The sequence below is a fragment of the Diplotaxodon limnothrissa genome, linkage group LG12 (assembly GCF_057381915.1).
Source record: "Diplotaxodon limnothrissa isolate DT_005_m linkage group LG12, D_limnothrissa_male_GT1.1, whole genome shotgun sequence".
Taxonomy (NCBI): Eukaryota; Metazoa; Chordata; class Actinopteri; order Cichliformes; family Cichlidae; genus Diplotaxodon; species Diplotaxodon limnothrissa.
This window is the reverse complement of record NC_140607.1, coordinates 25,839,262-25,856,592: the sequence shown is the minus strand read 5'-3', so window position 1 is coordinate 25,856,592 and position 17,331 is coordinate 25,839,262. Positions and strand designations below refer to the sequence as shown.

The 17,331-nt window shown below is 37.8% G+C and overlaps 1 protein-coding gene across 1 annotated transcript; it reads left to right on the top strand.

The window, feature by feature from the left end:
• The first annotated feature begins 424 nt into the window (after positions 1 to 424).
• Positions 425 to 15,877, top strand: hsd17b3 (hydroxysteroid (17-beta) dehydrogenase 3). The gene is made up of 11 exons (XM_085368427.1): positions 425 to 584; positions 12,104 to 12,150; positions 12,374 to 12,449; positions 12,561 to 12,668; positions 13,463 to 13,530; positions 14,026 to 14,070; positions 14,794 to 14,828; positions 14,964 to 15,045; positions 15,131 to 15,196; positions 15,331 to 15,480; positions 15,570 to 15,877. Exons 1-11 carry the CDS (start codon positions 434 to 436, stop codon positions 15,675 to 15,677), a joined length of 936 nt encoding a protein of 311 aa, XP_085224553.1. The 5' UTR covers positions 425 to 433; the 3' UTR covers positions 15,678 to 15,877.
• Positions 15,878 to 17,331: the final 1,454 nt, after the last annotated feature.

Below are 17,331 nucleotides of genomic sequence, written 5' to 3'. Positions count from 1 at the left end.
TGGCTTTCCAAATTAACACTATCAAACAATTTTATGTTAAATTACTCAACAGATGTTTACTTCATCCCAATTACAAGACATATGAACAGCAAACATGGTTAATTTTTTCCCTTTACCTTTGTTAGATCACATTTATGAATTAATGTGCTTCTCGTTTTTCTTTTATATAAAATGTTATAAATAAATCAGTTATAATCAAGTGGAGTGAGTGGAAAGACACAACACATTTACACGTGAAAAAATAATTAATTGTTTAATTTTTCTTTTGAAAAAAACTGAACACGGGTCTCACAGACCCGAACACCATACAAGGGTTAAATGGGAGGATCCTGTTCCTCGTTCCCTCTTTGTGTCAGTCTTTCCCGCTGAACAAAAACGTTTCTCTCACAGACTCACAGACACTTGACTCCTGAGCCTTCTGTACCAGAGAAGCATGGATTTCATGGAACTCTTTTTCATTTCTCTTGGTACTGGAGTTGTGGTGTACTATGGAGTGAGGCTACTGCTTTTCAGTAGGATGCTTTTTCCAAAACTGTGGTTTCCACTGCCAAAAACTTTCTTCACCTCAATGGGAGAGTGGGCAGGTGAGCAGCATGTTTATGCATGTCCACATGTATGCGTTTGTGCTGTGCGTGTCTGTGCCATGTGTAATGAATACCATACAATCTTCAGTAGGTCATACTATGATAAATAAATCCTGGAACTTCAGTAGGTTACGTAGTATCAAGCCAACATAGGTATCACGTTTTGTGATACAACACTACATTTATGTGTATACTGTATGTAATTAGAACTTTTAAATGACTACATTATTTGAATTAATTAATAAGCTAAAGTGTACATGGCAGAATCTGCAAGTGCCATGAACACTAAGCAGTGAAAGTGATTTAGTTGATCAACTTGTGTGTAAAAGTGCATTTAGTAGGTCACAATAGCGTGAGTCCCCTGCCCAAACTTGTTTTAACATTTCATCGTTACACAAGATTGCGCTTGTGCGCTGATATACCCAAAGGAGGCAAGTCCCGACGCTTAAAATACTTCTTTTTTTATATACTTGCAGGGCAGCTGATATTTAGTATTTTTTTTATTTAGTATTTTATTTATTTATTGTCATTGTCAAGAACAATGAAATTGCGTTTGGGGCTTCCATACAACCCAAAAAAAATATATGTACAGAAAACACAATTCAAATTCAATATCAAAATGTATGGAACATCAAGCATAAACTGCATGTTTTTCACATAACATCCATTCTGAGATGAGCAAAATGATCCGCGTCATCATAGTTGACATTGGAAAAAAGCTGCATAACGACAAGTCATACCTGTGTGACTAGTTTAACAGGAAGAACTTGGTATAGTACAGGGAGTCAGAAATATTCCTCTACCTTACCACACTATAGCCTACTCTTCCGAAAAATGTAAAGAAAACATAACAACTACATTTATTTTATACACAATTACATGTAGTGATAAGCTTACTGACAAAATGCACCATATTCCATTCATTTTCAAACTTGTAATAATTTAGATTGGCATGTAGTTGTGTAAAAAGGGCTGTTAAAGTGCAAATTATGATACGCAAATTATATATGCAAACTGTTTCTAATTAAGAATAGGAAAAACATTTTCAGATTTCAAGAACAGAGAAGTAAAGCCAAACCTTCGGGTTGAAAATGGCAAATTACTGTTGAAGGTTTGATTTAAACCAATCATGTTTTTCAGTGTTTTCCCAAAACATTTTACCCTGAAGTGTTTTTGTAGTGAGTGGATATACAGGATTAAGAATAATAAGCAGGAAGCTTTTACATTCGAAGTGGGTACAACAAATCTAACATAAACACTCCAAATGAAACTACAGAATAGAGTCAACTTAAAGGCGGCTGAGGAAATGAGCAAATACTTGCTCTCTTGTCAATCTCCTTGTGACATTCCTCTGCAGGTCCAGAAGCAGTTTCATTCACTCAAGAGGTTTGCTTTGGCATCTTCTGAAGGGGTTATTCTCTCACAGTGCTCAAAGAAGCCTAATAAAAACACTGGGCTGATCTTGCTTTTCTTCCCAAAGCCCACTTTCCTTCCCACTTTCATTCCAGAGGAATAACATCTGAACAGCACGGCTGCATAAATGACACCCCTCTCCAATTATTTCTCCCAATAATTGGAAAGCCCCATTTGTATCCCTCTTCAGACCTTTTAAACATTTTTAGTTTCAAGAAGCCTAAGCGGTGTTGTGCATGTGCATGGATCTATTGATAACAAAGAATAAGTTACTCAAATGGCAATGCCCCATTTTTTAGAAGCTCACAAATAATTAGGACAATTAACTATTTCACTATCAGGTGAGGCATTTTCTTTTTTTCTTTCATAATAATTAGGCAGATAAGAGATGTGGGCTTTTCAAATATAAGTGCTGTACTTGTATTTGGTAGCTGTCCACCAATAAGATGTCAGTGCAAGTGAAGGAGGGAATCACTAGGCTGAACAACCAAAACAAGCTTGCCAGAGAGACACTAAAAATGCAGGAGTAACCTAACCATCAGTTGTGAAGGCACTGGGCAGCTCAGCAGCACCCAAACACAACATCTAACCAAGGTAAGAACACTTTTAAGGTGGTACGTGAATCATCATCAAGAGGTACAATCAAGAGATGCTTTCATGAATGTAATTACAGAGGGTTTACACCGAGATGCAAATCACTGGTCATACACAGAAACAGTAAGGCCAAAAAACATCTAGCAGAGCCTGCAAACCAGATAGATGAAACTCAACTTAACTTGTACCAGAACGATAGCAAGGGAAACTGCTCGTGATTTGAAGCATACCGCCTTATCTGACAAAGATGGTAAATGGTAAATGGCCTGCATTTGTATAGCGCTTTACTCAGTCCCTAAGGACCCCAAAGCGCTTTACACTACATTCAGTCATTCACCCATTCACACACACATTCACACACTGGTGATGGTAAGCTACATTGTAGCCACAGCTGCCCTGGGGCGCACTGACAGAGGCGAGGCTGCCTGACACTGGCGCCACCGGGCCCTCTGACCAGGTAGGGGCATTATTACGACATGTGTGTGTATGGTTCTAATTGTGAGTGAATCACTATTGTTTACTGATAATGTGACTGATAAATGTAGAAGGATGAATTATTTAGTGTGCAGGGCTATACGCTCTGCTTAGATTCAGCCATGTGCTGCATAACCTATCAGGCAGTGCAAATAGATAATGACCCAAAGCATGTTGCAAAAGCAACCCAAGAGTTTCTCAAGCCAAAGTAATGGGATACTCTTCAATAGACAAATAATTCATTTGATATTAGTCAAATAGAGCATGTTTTTTAGTTACTGAAAATAAAATCTGAAGGTAGAGAGAAAAGCAAACCGAATGTAGTTGCAGTTAAGGCCTGAGCAAAGCATTAGCATCTGGTGATGTCCACAAGATTTCAATATAACTTAAAATGATCTTAGTTTGTCCAGCTTTTTGAGTTTCTAAACACAGGGAACTATGCACAATGACGACTGTGATTCCTAAAAGTTAAACCACTTGAATTAAAGATGAAATTCTGCCCTTAAATCACATTTATGTTATTTGATTTAAAATCCGCTGCGCTGGTGGACAGAGGCAAACACTGTGTCTAAACATTGTGTCATCCTTCAGTATTTATTTACTCAAATGGTAAATGGTAAATGGCCTGTATTTGTATAGCGCTTTACACATCCAGTCACCCACCCATTCGCACACACATTCACACACTGATGATGGCAAGCTACTCAACTCTGACAATAGAGTACAATGAACTCGCTGTGACATATTAAAGTGAAGTAACTGTGGCGAGCTTTGTGAGATCACACAGTTTTTGTATAAAGTGGACAAATATGGCACTTAGAAACACTGTTAACAATGGGGACAAATAGACTTTCTATTCCCTTGTTGCCCTTGTTGAGTGCATAGGCTCAACATTAATTTAATATTGGAAAATGTCTTAAGTTGGCTTCCAGTTTTACTATCCTGCTGGCTTTTAAATGACAGTCTTTCTTGCTGCATCACTCTCACACAACAGCACATTTGTCTTTGAAGAGAAGCCTCCACAGGCTGCTGCAGTTCACAGAGCTCATTTGCATAAAGGAAAATGTCACAGTCATGTCTGGTTTCAAATTATTTTGGGTATGTTGATTTTATTCAGTTTGTCACAGAGGAATCCAATTTTTTTTTTATAACCAAATGTTATATAACTACATAATGCTGTGTTTCTTCACTCTCAGAAAAATAATGGTTCTTAAATGGTTCTTTTTAAAGACTCTATGGTTCTTCAAAGAACATTACCAGCTAAGGACCCTTTTAATTTATGAAAATGTTGTTTCATATTTTTCATTAAATATCACAAATAGATTTTAAATATATTGTAGTGGGCTAGGGGAAAGGGCCGCTGGCTAGAGGACAACTTAGAACACGTATATCTGATGTTAACGTGTTCTAAGTTGTATTGTTGTAATGGCAGTTACAGTTATCAGATGTTGATTTGCCATTTTTGTGTAAAATTACAGCTGCTGTGTTTTCTGTGTTTGGTGTAGCCAGCGGAGCACCGTGAGTTAGACTGCTGTGTCCGTTTACCACCTCTCACTGCTGTGGTGTATGACGGAGTGATCCTAATTAAAGGCTGTGCTCGCTGTAGTTTAGCATTACAGCTAATGCAGGAATAGCAAGTTGAATACAGAAGTCTTCGTCTACATGTCTGACCTTGCCACAATATTGTTTTGTTTAAGTTATTTGAAGGAAATGACACAGAAGAGTGATTTTCCTGTGACTGGCTCAGGTTTGAGTAACAGTGGAAATCATGAATTACAGATGCTGCAATCTGCAAAAAGGTGGACTATAATTAAATTGTGAAGGGACAAGAAGTTGTTCTTGGGTTAGACATCTTTAATAATCTATTGAAGTAATACACTAAAGGACCAGGGGTGAAGCTCTAGTGTAGCTGTCTGTCATTTTTGTTGCAGTACATGTCATTTAGAAGCTTTCTCTTGAAATATTATGGTGCTGACCAGCAAAGGGTAGCTGAGATGTTATTCTTTCCTCATGACTTCCAGCCCTTCCAGTGCTGCAGTGTCAACAGAGGCGTTTAATCCTCTCATTGTGTTATGGGCGTGCAAAAGGACATCCTTTGAGCTGAACATTTCTGCACAGGAAGGCCGATAAATGTCCAGCTCCAAGTTGGCTCATTTAGAAGAAACATGCTCATTCTAAATGTGCGACTGTTTTTATGGTCTGAAAAACAAAGTATTTCCCCAAGCGAAAATTGTTTTTATGGATGAAATACTACAAAGACTTTCTCAGAATCAACTGAACCCGTTCAGTTCATGTTGATAGTACAGATATAGACATACATCAACAAATCAAGAAAACAAGTGATCTGCTCTGCTAGTTTGCCAAAAAATATTAAAATTCATCAGACAACTGTAGTAAGCAGTGTTGGTCAAGTTACTTGAAAAAAGTAATCAGTAACTAATTACTGATTACTTCCCTAGAAAAAGTAATCCGATTGCTTTACTGATTACTTATTTTCAAAAGTAATTAATTACTTAGTTACTTAGTTACTTTTTAAAAACACGATTTACAACCTGAGTAGGTGATAAAGCGATAGATCTTTCAGCCCAATTCTACTTTTTCTGCATAAGCCATCATACAAAATGTAATCAAATGGAAAAGTCCCTTTTTAAAACTTGTTTTATTAGTTTTAACCTTTTAACTTTATGCATCATGCAAAAATTTAATTATATGCAACATTCTCGGACTGGAAGAAATTTGTTTAACATTTAAACTTATTTTCTGCACATTCCAGCACATAAAATATATTTTTTTGTGTGTGTTTACACTCTTTCAAATAGATGCAAGTAAAACACAGCAGAAAATAAATAACATCAAAGACTAGCGGTCCTGTTGCTCTATTTTCACTTGTAAAGCAGGAGTGGCGTAAGTGGAGGTTTACCCGGTCACTGGAAGAATCCGCGAGTTTCTCTGTGAGTTTCCCATTACGTCATAGCACACTCGGCGCTTGCTTGGAAGTTTAGGGGTTTTTTTTCGCTGTAAAAAGAAGTTTTCTTCCCACGCACAACGGACACTAATGTTTTTGTCACTTTTTATGGAATCAAACTCAAAGTAAGGTCAGTATTTCCACGCTTTAAATGCTGCACGCTCATACTCTCTCCCGCACTCATATGATCCATTGTTGATCTGCACACAGCTGTTGTCACTGTCATGAGATATTCTCGCAAAAAAATCACGGTTTTAGTAACGCAGTTACGCAGCGTTCCTACGGGAAAGTAACAGTAATCTAATTACGGTTTTTGCAATAGTAATCCCTTACTTTACTCGTTACCTGAAAAAAGTAATCAGATTACAGTAACGCGCTACAAGTAACGCGTTACTGCCCATCTCTGGTAGTAAGTCAGCTTATGAACGTAAATGACAACTTTGCACAAATATTACAAATACTATACTATATATAGTATATATGTACTATATACTATATACTATATTCCTTAGTGGAACAATTTCCCTACAGTGCAGCTTACTTGCAGCAGCTGTCTGACAAGTCCTTTGCTGTTGCGTCAGTAAAAACATCTGGTGTAGATACTCTGCCAAATCAAGCATGGGGAGCTACTTGCTATGGCGACCCCTTGTGAATGAGCTGAAAAAAACCTTCCCTAATCCATCCATCCATCCGAGATGGCTTTCTTTGTTTTTCTTTTAATTTTAAGAAGCATCAGTGCAGAATAGTTTTGTGGAGGTTCTGCATAAAAGTATGCTGAAATTATTTATTGCATCTTGTAATGTCTTGATGCATCCAGGTAAGGAAATTCCAAAAAGTTGATTCTGTTCATCTGGACATAGCGTTTTCAGTGTTATTTCTTCAGTATCAGCTGACTGCAATTTTTTCCACCCTTATAAACAGTACATTTGCGTAATGACTATAACTGTCGTGGTCCTGGGTCATTTTGACCCAGCGCCCCCCTTTTTCTTTTTTTTTTCGGTTTTAAGTTCATTTGTTACTCTAAGGAGTTAGTCTATGGGTCCTTAGTTGTTCAGTTTGGATTTCCCCTCGTGTCTTTACCCCCTTTGTCCCCCTCTGTGTACTGGAGTTCTGGTGCCTTGTTTTCCCCTCCTTGTGTTCTATTCCATGTTTCCCCAGGCCGTCATGTCTGTGCTCTCCCTCGTGCTCCTCAGTGTTCTCTCTTACCCCCAGTCTGCGTCTCTGTGTATTTCCTGTTTTATTGTGAAGGTCCGTGTCTTATGTCAGTGTGTTCAGCTCACGTTTCCCCTGTCTCATCAGGTCAATTAGGTTCAGCCCTCCTGTTTGCCATTCTGCATTTTCCTCTGTGTGTATTTATAGTGTGTGCTCATCGCTGGTTTGTCTGTGTTACCTCCACGTGTCATCCCGTGTTCCACCACAGATGTTTTCCTCTGAGTTATGGTTTCATATTTGTTTAGGTTTGTTCTTAGTTTCCATCCATCCCATCTCTGTTCTGTCTGTATTATCACCTCATGTAAATAAAGCCCACTCATTGCATCGTCAGTGCCTGCGATTGGGTCCTTTTCCCTTCAACCCCACACAACTCCCACTGCAGCAGTGACATAAACTAGCACTACTGGTGAACAATGGCCTGTGCAGTCAGTTTCTTGATCATTAATATGCAAATTTTTACAACCAATGATCAACAACTACTGATCAAAGACCACTGATCAATGGTCATGAGTGCCATTCACAGAGCATTGTGAGATGGGGAAAGATGTACCCTTAGGCCCGCTCCTCAATTCAGAAGGTGTGAATAGACTGTGGAGTCCTGGCCTGACAAGTTAGCTCTTCTGTGGTACATAGGACCATTGATCAATCATTGCTGATCAATGGTCATTACAATTTGCATCTTAATGATCAAGAAACTGATCTCACAGCCCATTTTTCGCCAGTAGTGCTAGTTTAAGCCATTACGCAAATGTGCTGTTTATAAGGTTGGAAAAATTTGCAGGCAGTTGAGACCAAAGAACTCACACTGAAAATACTACGTCCAGATGAAGAGAATCAACTTTTTGGGTACATCTTGTAATGTTTCTTCTTTAAAAATCATGATACAGGACAATCTGTGTTTCACATAGTTTATGTTTTCATAGGGATTATTCAAATGGTTCCTGTCCATTGGCAAGTATTTTAAATAAATGCTCTCCTTTCACCTCCACTGTATTTTGGTGGATGCAAAAATTGTAAAAAAAAAACCCCAAAAAAACAAAAACATACATAGTGTATTTCAGGTTTGTTGCAATTGAATTAAAAAATATTTGAGTAATCAAGGAATATTGAAATACCAGATTTGAGGTTAGTCTAGATAAAGTTTGTGTAAACTTAAATAACAGTAACTCAGTTTCTGCAGACAAAATAAAAGGACATTGACTAAGGCAGCCTATTTTTGCCACTCTACCAAGGGAACAATATAACACTATTTTTATTCTTTTGTGTTATAGCATTATAAAATCTTGTTACTATGTGAAAAGTTAATTGTTCTAATTTGCAGTTATAGTAAGAAAGAGAGCGCATGTTTCTAATATAGTGGCTTTTCTTCAATGACTCACCATTAAATCCAGAATCGAATTTAAATTTTTATGTACTCCTCACATACAAGGTCTTGAATAATCAGGCCCCATCTTATCTTAATGACCTTATAGTACCATATCACCCCCATTACAGCATTTTGCTCTAGGACTGCGGGCTTGCTTGTGGTTCCTAGAGTATTCAAAAGTAGAATGGGAGGCAGAGCCTTCAGCTTTCAAGTCCGTCTTCTGTGGAACCAGCTTCGAGTTTGAATTTAGGGGACAGACAGCCTCTGTACTTTTAAGATTAGGCTTAAGACGTTCCTTTTTTGATAAAGCATATAGTTAGGACTGGATCAGGTGACCCTGAATCCTCTGTTAGTTATGCTGCAATAGATCTAGGCCGCTGCGGGATTCCCATGATGCATTGTTTCTTCTTCAGTCACATTTTTAAATTTACTATGTGTTTATACACCCCTCTGTATTAATTATTAGTTATTATTATTATTCTCTGACTCTCTTCAACAGCATGTCTTTGTCCTGTCTTTGGCTGCCCCTCCCTTAGCCTGGTTCTGTTGGAGGTTTCTTCCTGTTAAAAGGGAGTTTTTCCTTCCCACTGTCGCCAAAATGCCTGCTCGTAAGGGGTCATATGATTTCGTATGAATATTGGGGTTTTCTCTGTTTTCTTTACAATATAAAGTGCCTTTATATTGTTGAGATTTGGCGCTATATGAATAATATTGTCTCCTCGGTGAGTTGTTCCGGGCATGTCCCATCGGGGGCAGGCCCTGAAGCAGACACAGGACACGCTGGAGAGATTACAGTGGCTTGCAAAAGTATTCGGCCCCCTTGAACTTTCCCACATGTTGTCACATTACAGCTACAAACATGAATCAATTTTATTGGAATTCCACGTGAAAGACCAACACAAAGTGCTGTACACGTGAGAAGTGGAACAAAACTCATACATGAGTCCAAACATTTTTTTTTACAAATAAATAACTGAAAAGTGGGGTGTGCGTAATTATTCAGCCCCCTTTGGTCTGAGTGCAGTCACTTGAACATCCCACAGAGCACTGTTCAAGCGATCATTCAGAAATGGAAGGAGTATGGCACAACTGTAAACCTACCAAGACAAGGCCGTCCACCTAAACTAACAGGCCGAACAAGGAGGGCGCTGATCAGAAATGCAGCCAAGAGGCCCATGGTGACTCTGGACGAGCTGCAGAGATCTATAGCTCAGGTGGGGGAATTTGTCTGTCAAATATGGTGGTGGCAGCATCATGCTCTGGGGGTGCTTCTCTTCAGCAGGAACAGGGAAGCTGGTCAGAGTTGATGGGAAGATGGATGGAGCCAAATACAGGGCAATCTTGGAAGAAAACCTCTTGGAGTCTGCAAAATACTTGAGACTGGGGCGGAGGTTCACCTTCCATTAGGACAACGACCCTAAACGTAAAGCCAGGGCAACAATGGAATGGTTTAAAACAAAACATATCCATGTGTTAGAACGGCCCAGTCAAAGTCCAGATCTAAATCCAATCGAGAATCTGTGACAAGATCTGAAAACTGCTGTTCACAAACACTGTCCATCTAATCTGACTGAGCTGGAGCTGTTTTGCAAAGAAGAATGGTCAAGAATTTCAGTCTCTAGATGTGCAAAGCTGGTAGAGACATACCCTAAAACACTGGCAGCTGTAATTGCAGCAAAAGGTGTCTCTACAAAGTATTGACTCAGGGGGCTGAATAATTACGCACACCCCACTTTTCAGTTATTTATGTGTAAAAAAAAAAAAATGTTTGGAATCATGTATGATTTTCGTTCCACTTCTCACGTGTACACCGCTTTGTATCGGTCTTTCACGTGGAATTCCAATAAGATTGATTCATGTTTGTGGCTGTAATGTGACAAAATGTGGAAAAGTTCAAGGGGGCCGAATACTTTTGCAAGCCACTGACTGAATACCTGTTAGGACCATTTGCCTGAGCATTTATAGTTTTCTTTCCAGATAATCACTAAATGGATTTTGTGCTTGTGTGTGCTTAGTTTATAAAGCGGATGTGTTTACTAATGTTACAGTAATAATCCTTATCTTCTCCTGGGGCATAGTGCAGATGATCACAGTTTTAGTGCCTCTCCCTTTAAGAACGCACTCTTTTCGAGTTTTTTTTGTTTTGTACTGATTGCTCCATGCAAACATTGAGAATCACACACAACTCACTTTGAACTTACCATAAGTGGGCTGGTACAAAGAAACTCCCATTTCTGTCAGTCGAAGGAAGTTTAACAACAGAAATTTGTATTATAGATGAATATAAAAAAAAAGTGGATTTTCTTTCTGTCATCTAATTGTTTATTTAATTATTTGGTGCAGGATGAATAGACATGAGGGACGTCTTTATCAACAGGAAACATTATAAAACTTATTTGAAAAAACTAAAACTAAAATTTCCAATGCTATCCAGTGGGCCAAATTGCAGTTTTTGCTGGGCCAATTCTGGTCCTCAGGCCTTGTGTTTGACTCTCCTGGCTTAGAGCATTTAGAGCAGTCTGAAACTTGAGCTTTTGGTTCACTGCGGTAACTTTTACTTATGTTGACTATATTATTTAAAACTTTGATCATGTTTAACATGAGCACCATATATTAAAATCAAAACGTCCACTTCTCATCACATAACCTCACCGCACATGCTCAGTTTGGTTATTTTCACTGTTTCATTGTCTTGAATGTAGTTCTTAAGTTGATATAATTAGGTTGTTTGTTTGTTTGTTTGTTTTTTATAGTTCAGTATGTATATCTACATGTTAAAGCCCTATTTGAACATACTGCTGCCTGTTTGTGTATACTGTGGTTTTCACTAAAGAAGAAATATAAATGACAAAACTTAGCGGATTGCATTTCATAAAACGGAGGCTCAATGTGAGGTTTCTTTGTCATTTGATACTTTCCTAATTAAGTAGTAAAAGTGTGAATTCAATTTATTTGTTCAGCTGAACAAATTAAAACGGAGGCTTAATTTCAGTTCCTGTTTCAGTAGTTAATAGGCAGTGTCACATTACTCATTTCCCCCCTGTGCTAACAACACTTCAAACCATGGGAGCTTTTTAATGTTTTAATGGCTTTACACAATTTTCTCAGTGCTGTAAAACATAATTAGATATGAATTCTCATTTAGGTCTGAAAACGGTGATGAAAACAGCCTGTGGTCTTTGTAATAAGGGCCAGGAGGAAATGGGAGAGCAGTGAACACTCAGAAACAAGCTGTTCCTATCAGTTCTTTATCACACCAGGGGAACATGCTGTTTTAGCACAGTTTGTACAAACAGAATGGAGTGAGGATTAAACTAATGTAAACAAATAATAAAACAATCCTGGGATTTGGCTGAAAGCAGAGGAAGATGGGTAAGGCAGTGCATTACTGTACTGTTCTGTGCAGTACAGTGCCTCTAGTGGTCAGAATGGAAACTGCAGGAGATTTGATGAGGGATTCATTTGTAATTTTCAGTCTCTCCATCCTCCTTTCAGTGGTGACTGGTTCTTCAGAGGGAATAGGAAGAGCATATGCATTTGCAGTAAGTGACTGTTTAAATAACTCTGCTTGTGTTCTCATAAAACAAAACGAATACACATACTGTACATAATATCTTTTTATATTTTAGCAAATACTTATATGTATAATAATTTGAAATGAGCACACCATAGTTAAACTACTGTTCCTTTGAGGCACACTTGCTACTTTTTGCTGTGTAACTGTGTTTTCATATGTACTTTTCCACTATCGCTATTGCATCTCAGCTAGCTCAGCGGGGAATGAACATTGTAGTCATGAGCAGAACCAAAACAAAACTGGATCAAGTGGCTAAAGAGATAGGTATCTATGTGCATGTTTTATTTTCTTTGCTTCCTAAAATGTATGATATCTGCTAATATGCTGTTGATCCAGGCAAACGGTGCACAATATTTGTCTTTTCATTGTTCACAGGAGAAGCCACAGGGCAGAGGGTGAAAGTGATAGCAACAGATTTTACCAAAGAAAATATCTTTAGTGAAATTGAAGAGCAACTGAAGGACCTCAACATAGGAGTTTTAGGTGAGCTTTTATTTGTGCCTCCATACAAAATCCAGTTCCAAAAAAGATGGCATGCTGCGTAAATAGAAACACAATCCAATGATTTGCAAATCTCATGAGCCCATATTTTATTTACAACAAAACATCTTCATTTTTAAAACACCATTTTAAGAAAAACATTAGCTTTTAAGCACTAAGCTGGGGCAGAGCCATGTTTACTGCAATGTAGCAGCCCCTCTTCTTTTAAGAACAATTTGTAAATCTGCTGATTTTACAGACTGTGGAATTTTGGGAGATGAATGTTGTTCCATGTTTTGTCCGATATAGGATTCTAGCTGCTCAACAGCCCTGGATCTCCTTTGTCATACTTTTTTGGTGAAAGTTATGGAAGATCGGCAGGCCTGTCAGCACCCAGACAATGCAGTTGTAGTTGATGCAGAATCGAGTTGATCAATATTTTGCTGGAACATGCAAAGATTTCCCCCAAAAAAGACAACCAACCTGTTACCGATCAATCTAATCAGCCGCAAAACATTCCTCCAGTTGTTTCTTTTTAGTATCATTTACTTTTCCAGCCTTTTGCTGCCACCATTCCAACATTTTTGAGACATGTCATTCACAGTGAGCTAACACTATTCATGAAATGGTCATTTTAAACATTCAACATATTCAACAACTGTAAATGAAACACAAATTTATAAAAATTTGCAAATCAACACAGGCACTTTGTGTTTAGAGACAAAAAAAATGGGGAAAAAACCCTAATTATTTAAGAAAATAATATCAGTTATTTTCCGCGCTTTTTTCTACCCCAGTCAACAATGTAGGAACGCTGCCTTGCTTCATTCCCTACAGATTCCTTGAGAATGATGAGCTGGACAAGGTCAGTAGTACCTCAGCAGCTTATACTTAAAGGTGTTTAGTTTTTTGTGTATATGTTTATATTTGTTGTTCCTTATTAAAACCCATTGATGATTAGGCTCTAAAAAAATCATCCATGCTCACCTGCTAGCTGTGATTTCTGTATGACTCTCTTTATGGCTTTGGCAGATATAATAGCATCACCTGCATATGTGTGCAAATGTATAATAAACAGATCCAGGACCTTGTGCACGACTCCATGTACAATAAGTAAAAACAAAAAAAGAAAATACCACTACAACATTATGACTAACTATAGATTGTTTGGATTGACCCCATTTGCATAATTATTACTTTTATTGGTAGTAAGTTTGACAGCAGATAGCATCCTGATGTTGAACCTCAGAGGGTTCAGTTTATAATAACATGTTTTTAGAAGAGCATTTTAGCTCCAAATACATTTCTTTAGATATAAATAAAGAAATTATCTGAGACCCATGTTCATCTATGTTTTCAGACAATTACCAAAGTGATAAACTGCAATGTGAAGACGATGGCCAAGGTAAGATCATAGTTTTATTGTTACTACAAAACAATGAATTTAAGGTCATATTGACTGTTTATTGATGAAGACAGTATATAATCATCAGTATAATCTGAGAGGGTTTGCCAGTAAAGGAAGCGCACGTAAAGGATTTTGTAGAGCAGGGTTGTCAAAGTGGCACATACAGCCCACTATGATCTTAAGTGGGCCAGATCAATGAACTTCCCCTTTCTGTCATTTTAAAGAAGTTTAAAACAGATTCCTGAGATATGGAAGTATGATTTCAGCAGTATGTCTCAGTTTTCTACATAAAAACGACATAAAGTAATAAATTAAATTACAGACAAAGTTTCGGTAGCTTCACCCAGACTGTCCTGTAATTATAAAGCACAAAGTTTTTGTTAATCTGCAAAAAATGTTCTTTGTTTATTATCTTTTTTTTACTGTGCACCCAAACATTTTTTTTATAGTTAATAGTGAATGAACGGGGACTTTTCTGTTATTTACATACTTTTGTATAGAGTTAAAATATAGTTAAAACTCCACATTTTATGCCATCCTTTACATTTTCTAAAGCTGTCCAGTGGTCGGATTGGAGTCTTTGCCGGCCCAGTTCTGGTCCCCGGGCATTTTGTTTGACACCCCTGTTTTTTAAGGATTATTTGTATTGTTCTAAAACAAGTTAATGCTTTTCATTGCTTCATATGACTCAAGTCTGAACTTATTTTCTTTTGTTTCCAGATGTGCAAAATTATTCTCCCAGGCATGGCAAACAGGTTTCCTACCCATGTTTTCTTCATTAGATGTAATGTGTAAAGTGATGGATTATAACATGCTAATTAATACTGAGGTTGTGCTCATAAGTGTTGTTTAATTATTTATATCTGTTTGTATGTTTATTGTATTTATAGAGGGAAAGGGATGATATTGAATGTTTCTTCTGGAATTGCTTCTATCCCATTTCCCATGTACACCCTGTATGCTGCATCAAAGGCAAGTTTCACATCAGCGGCACACTTTTAAGTCTCTCTGCCCAGGCGACGTATGATCCTTCACATTTTAATTTGCGTTCTTATAGGTGTTTGTGGAAAGATTTTCTCAAGGTCTACAAGCTGAATACAAAGATAAGGGGATTATTATCCAGGTATTTTGATCCTCACTCAGACATCATCTCAAGTTTTATGAAACGAAAGCAATTATTTTCTTTAAACTAACTTTAAAGTCTTTTATTTCTTGTCCTCTTGTCCTAAATCTTTCCCTCTCATGCACTGTTTTCAGTCAGTGGCTCCATTCGGGGTATCCACTCGAATGGCTGGGTTCCAAAAAGCTAACATGATAACTTTTTCACCAGAAGACTTTGTAAAATATTCACTGCAGTACGTCAGCGCTGGAGACAAAACAAATGGAAGCATCTGTCATACAGTTCTGGTAAGACTTAGAGTCGCAAACATAATGCCAAAAACTGCCACCAAGAGACTGACCTGCAGTATTGTATGTGTGTGTGCATGTGTGTACAGGGCTGGTTGCTGCAGACTATTCCACTTAAGATTCTCTATGCAGAACCTATGATGCAAGGCTTACAAGACTACGCCAAGCAAAATCGAATGCAGGCTGGATTGGTCTAAATCAAAATCCATGTGTGACAGACATGCTGGTGTGCTTCAGATCATAAGTTCTTCTCCCCTTGCTTTTCTTTTTCCATCAACAGGTTAATCTTGGTTTCATCTGTCCGAAGACTGATATTTTTTTTTGTGGAGCTATGCAGGTTCGTTTAGATGCTTTCTGGGAAAGTCTAATCAGGTTTTCTTGTTCTTGACTGTAAACAGCGATTTGCATCTTGCTATAAACCCTCTGTATTTATGTTCATGAAGGCATGTCTTGATTGTAGACTTAGACGCACCTACCACCTTGAGAGTGTTCTCGACCTGGGTTGATGTTGAAAAGGTTTCTTTCTTCCTTTTTTTTGTTTAACCATCAAAATGATTCTGCCATCGCCTACTTTTGTAATCTTTGTGTGGTCTTTCAGGCATTTTGGTGTTCTTGAGCCGGTCAGTGTTTGGTCACTCCTGAAGTTTTTGCTATCTCTCGGATGATTTTGTTTGTTTTTTTTCAGTCTATGGCCTCCCTTACTTGTACTGACATCTTTGAAATTCCAGTGAACAGTTACTAAATCCACATTCAACACTCAGAATCCGCTTCAGAATAACACTGGAAAAGGCCTCGCCTGCCCAATTAATTTTTACAGTTGACTGACAAAACTGGTTGTGTACTAAAAAAAAAAAAGTTATAACATCTACACAGTTAATGCATTGCCTTTGTCAAACAGCCCCTGAATTAAAGGTGAAAGTCTGCACTTCCATCACATCTTAATTGTTTGATTTAAAATCCACTGTCATGGTGTATAGAGGCAAAATTGTCTCACTGTCCAAATACTTATGGAACTAACTGTATTAATATGAATGCAGTAGTACTGTCTGAACTGTTTCCATGTAAAACACACATGTCTATAAATTACATTCTTAATTTAATCTCCACGTCTTCATCTTATAGGGACTGATGCATGTTGTTTGTTCACTCAAATAAATGAAATATCACCATTGTTGGTTTTAAACAATATTGTTACTGAACAAATGGTGCTTTTCAAGTTTACTTGAGTAATTAGTGTTATTTCATGTAATACTGTGCACTCAAAAACAAGCTTTTCAATTTGCTTTAAAAAAAAAACCCTCAGGCCAAGTTATTCCACCCAAATGCAAAGTAACTGTTAACTTGCCAAAGCACTGCTTTTTGTTGTAATCAGACTATTACTTATTTATGAGTGTTCTTGTCAATAGAAAAATGATGTCGTGTTTCTCCTTCTTTGCACCTTCAGTTTTACGGTTCAGATATAAATCTCTTACTCCACACAGTTAATAATTCTGATGCAATTCAAGGTTAAAATTTACATAACTTTCTCATACGTGACTAAGCACTGATAGCAGTGACAAATGTGTGTGTGTGTGTGTGTGTGTGTGTGTGTGTGTGTGTGTGTGTGTGTGTGTGTGTGTCTACATATCTTGTAGAGATATGAGTAATAAAAATAATAATGACACCTTATCTGCTAAATGGAAGGACCTGTCTTGTTCCATTAATTCACTCCTACACATCCGTACGCACACACACACACACACACACACACACACACACACACACACACACACACACACACACACACACACACACTCTTTTAACTGTCATTAGCATCCTCTATTCTCCTCTGAGATTAAGAAAACATTTGCT

Bases quoted from the DNA above. Each gene is read 5' to 3' on its own strand.
- hsd17b3 (XM_085368427.1), top strand. From the start codon at position 434: ATGGATTTCATGGAACTCTTTTTCATTTCTCTTGGTACTGGAGTTGTG. The intron at 12,669-13,462 runs GTGAGCTTTTAT...TTTCTACCCCAG, and splicing joins CCTCAACATAGGAGTTTTAG to TCAACAATGTAGGAACGCTG. The intron at 15,046-15,130 runs GCAAGTTTCACA...GCGTTCTTATAG, and splicing joins CCCTGTATGCTGCATCAAAG to GTGTTTGTGGAAAGATTTTC.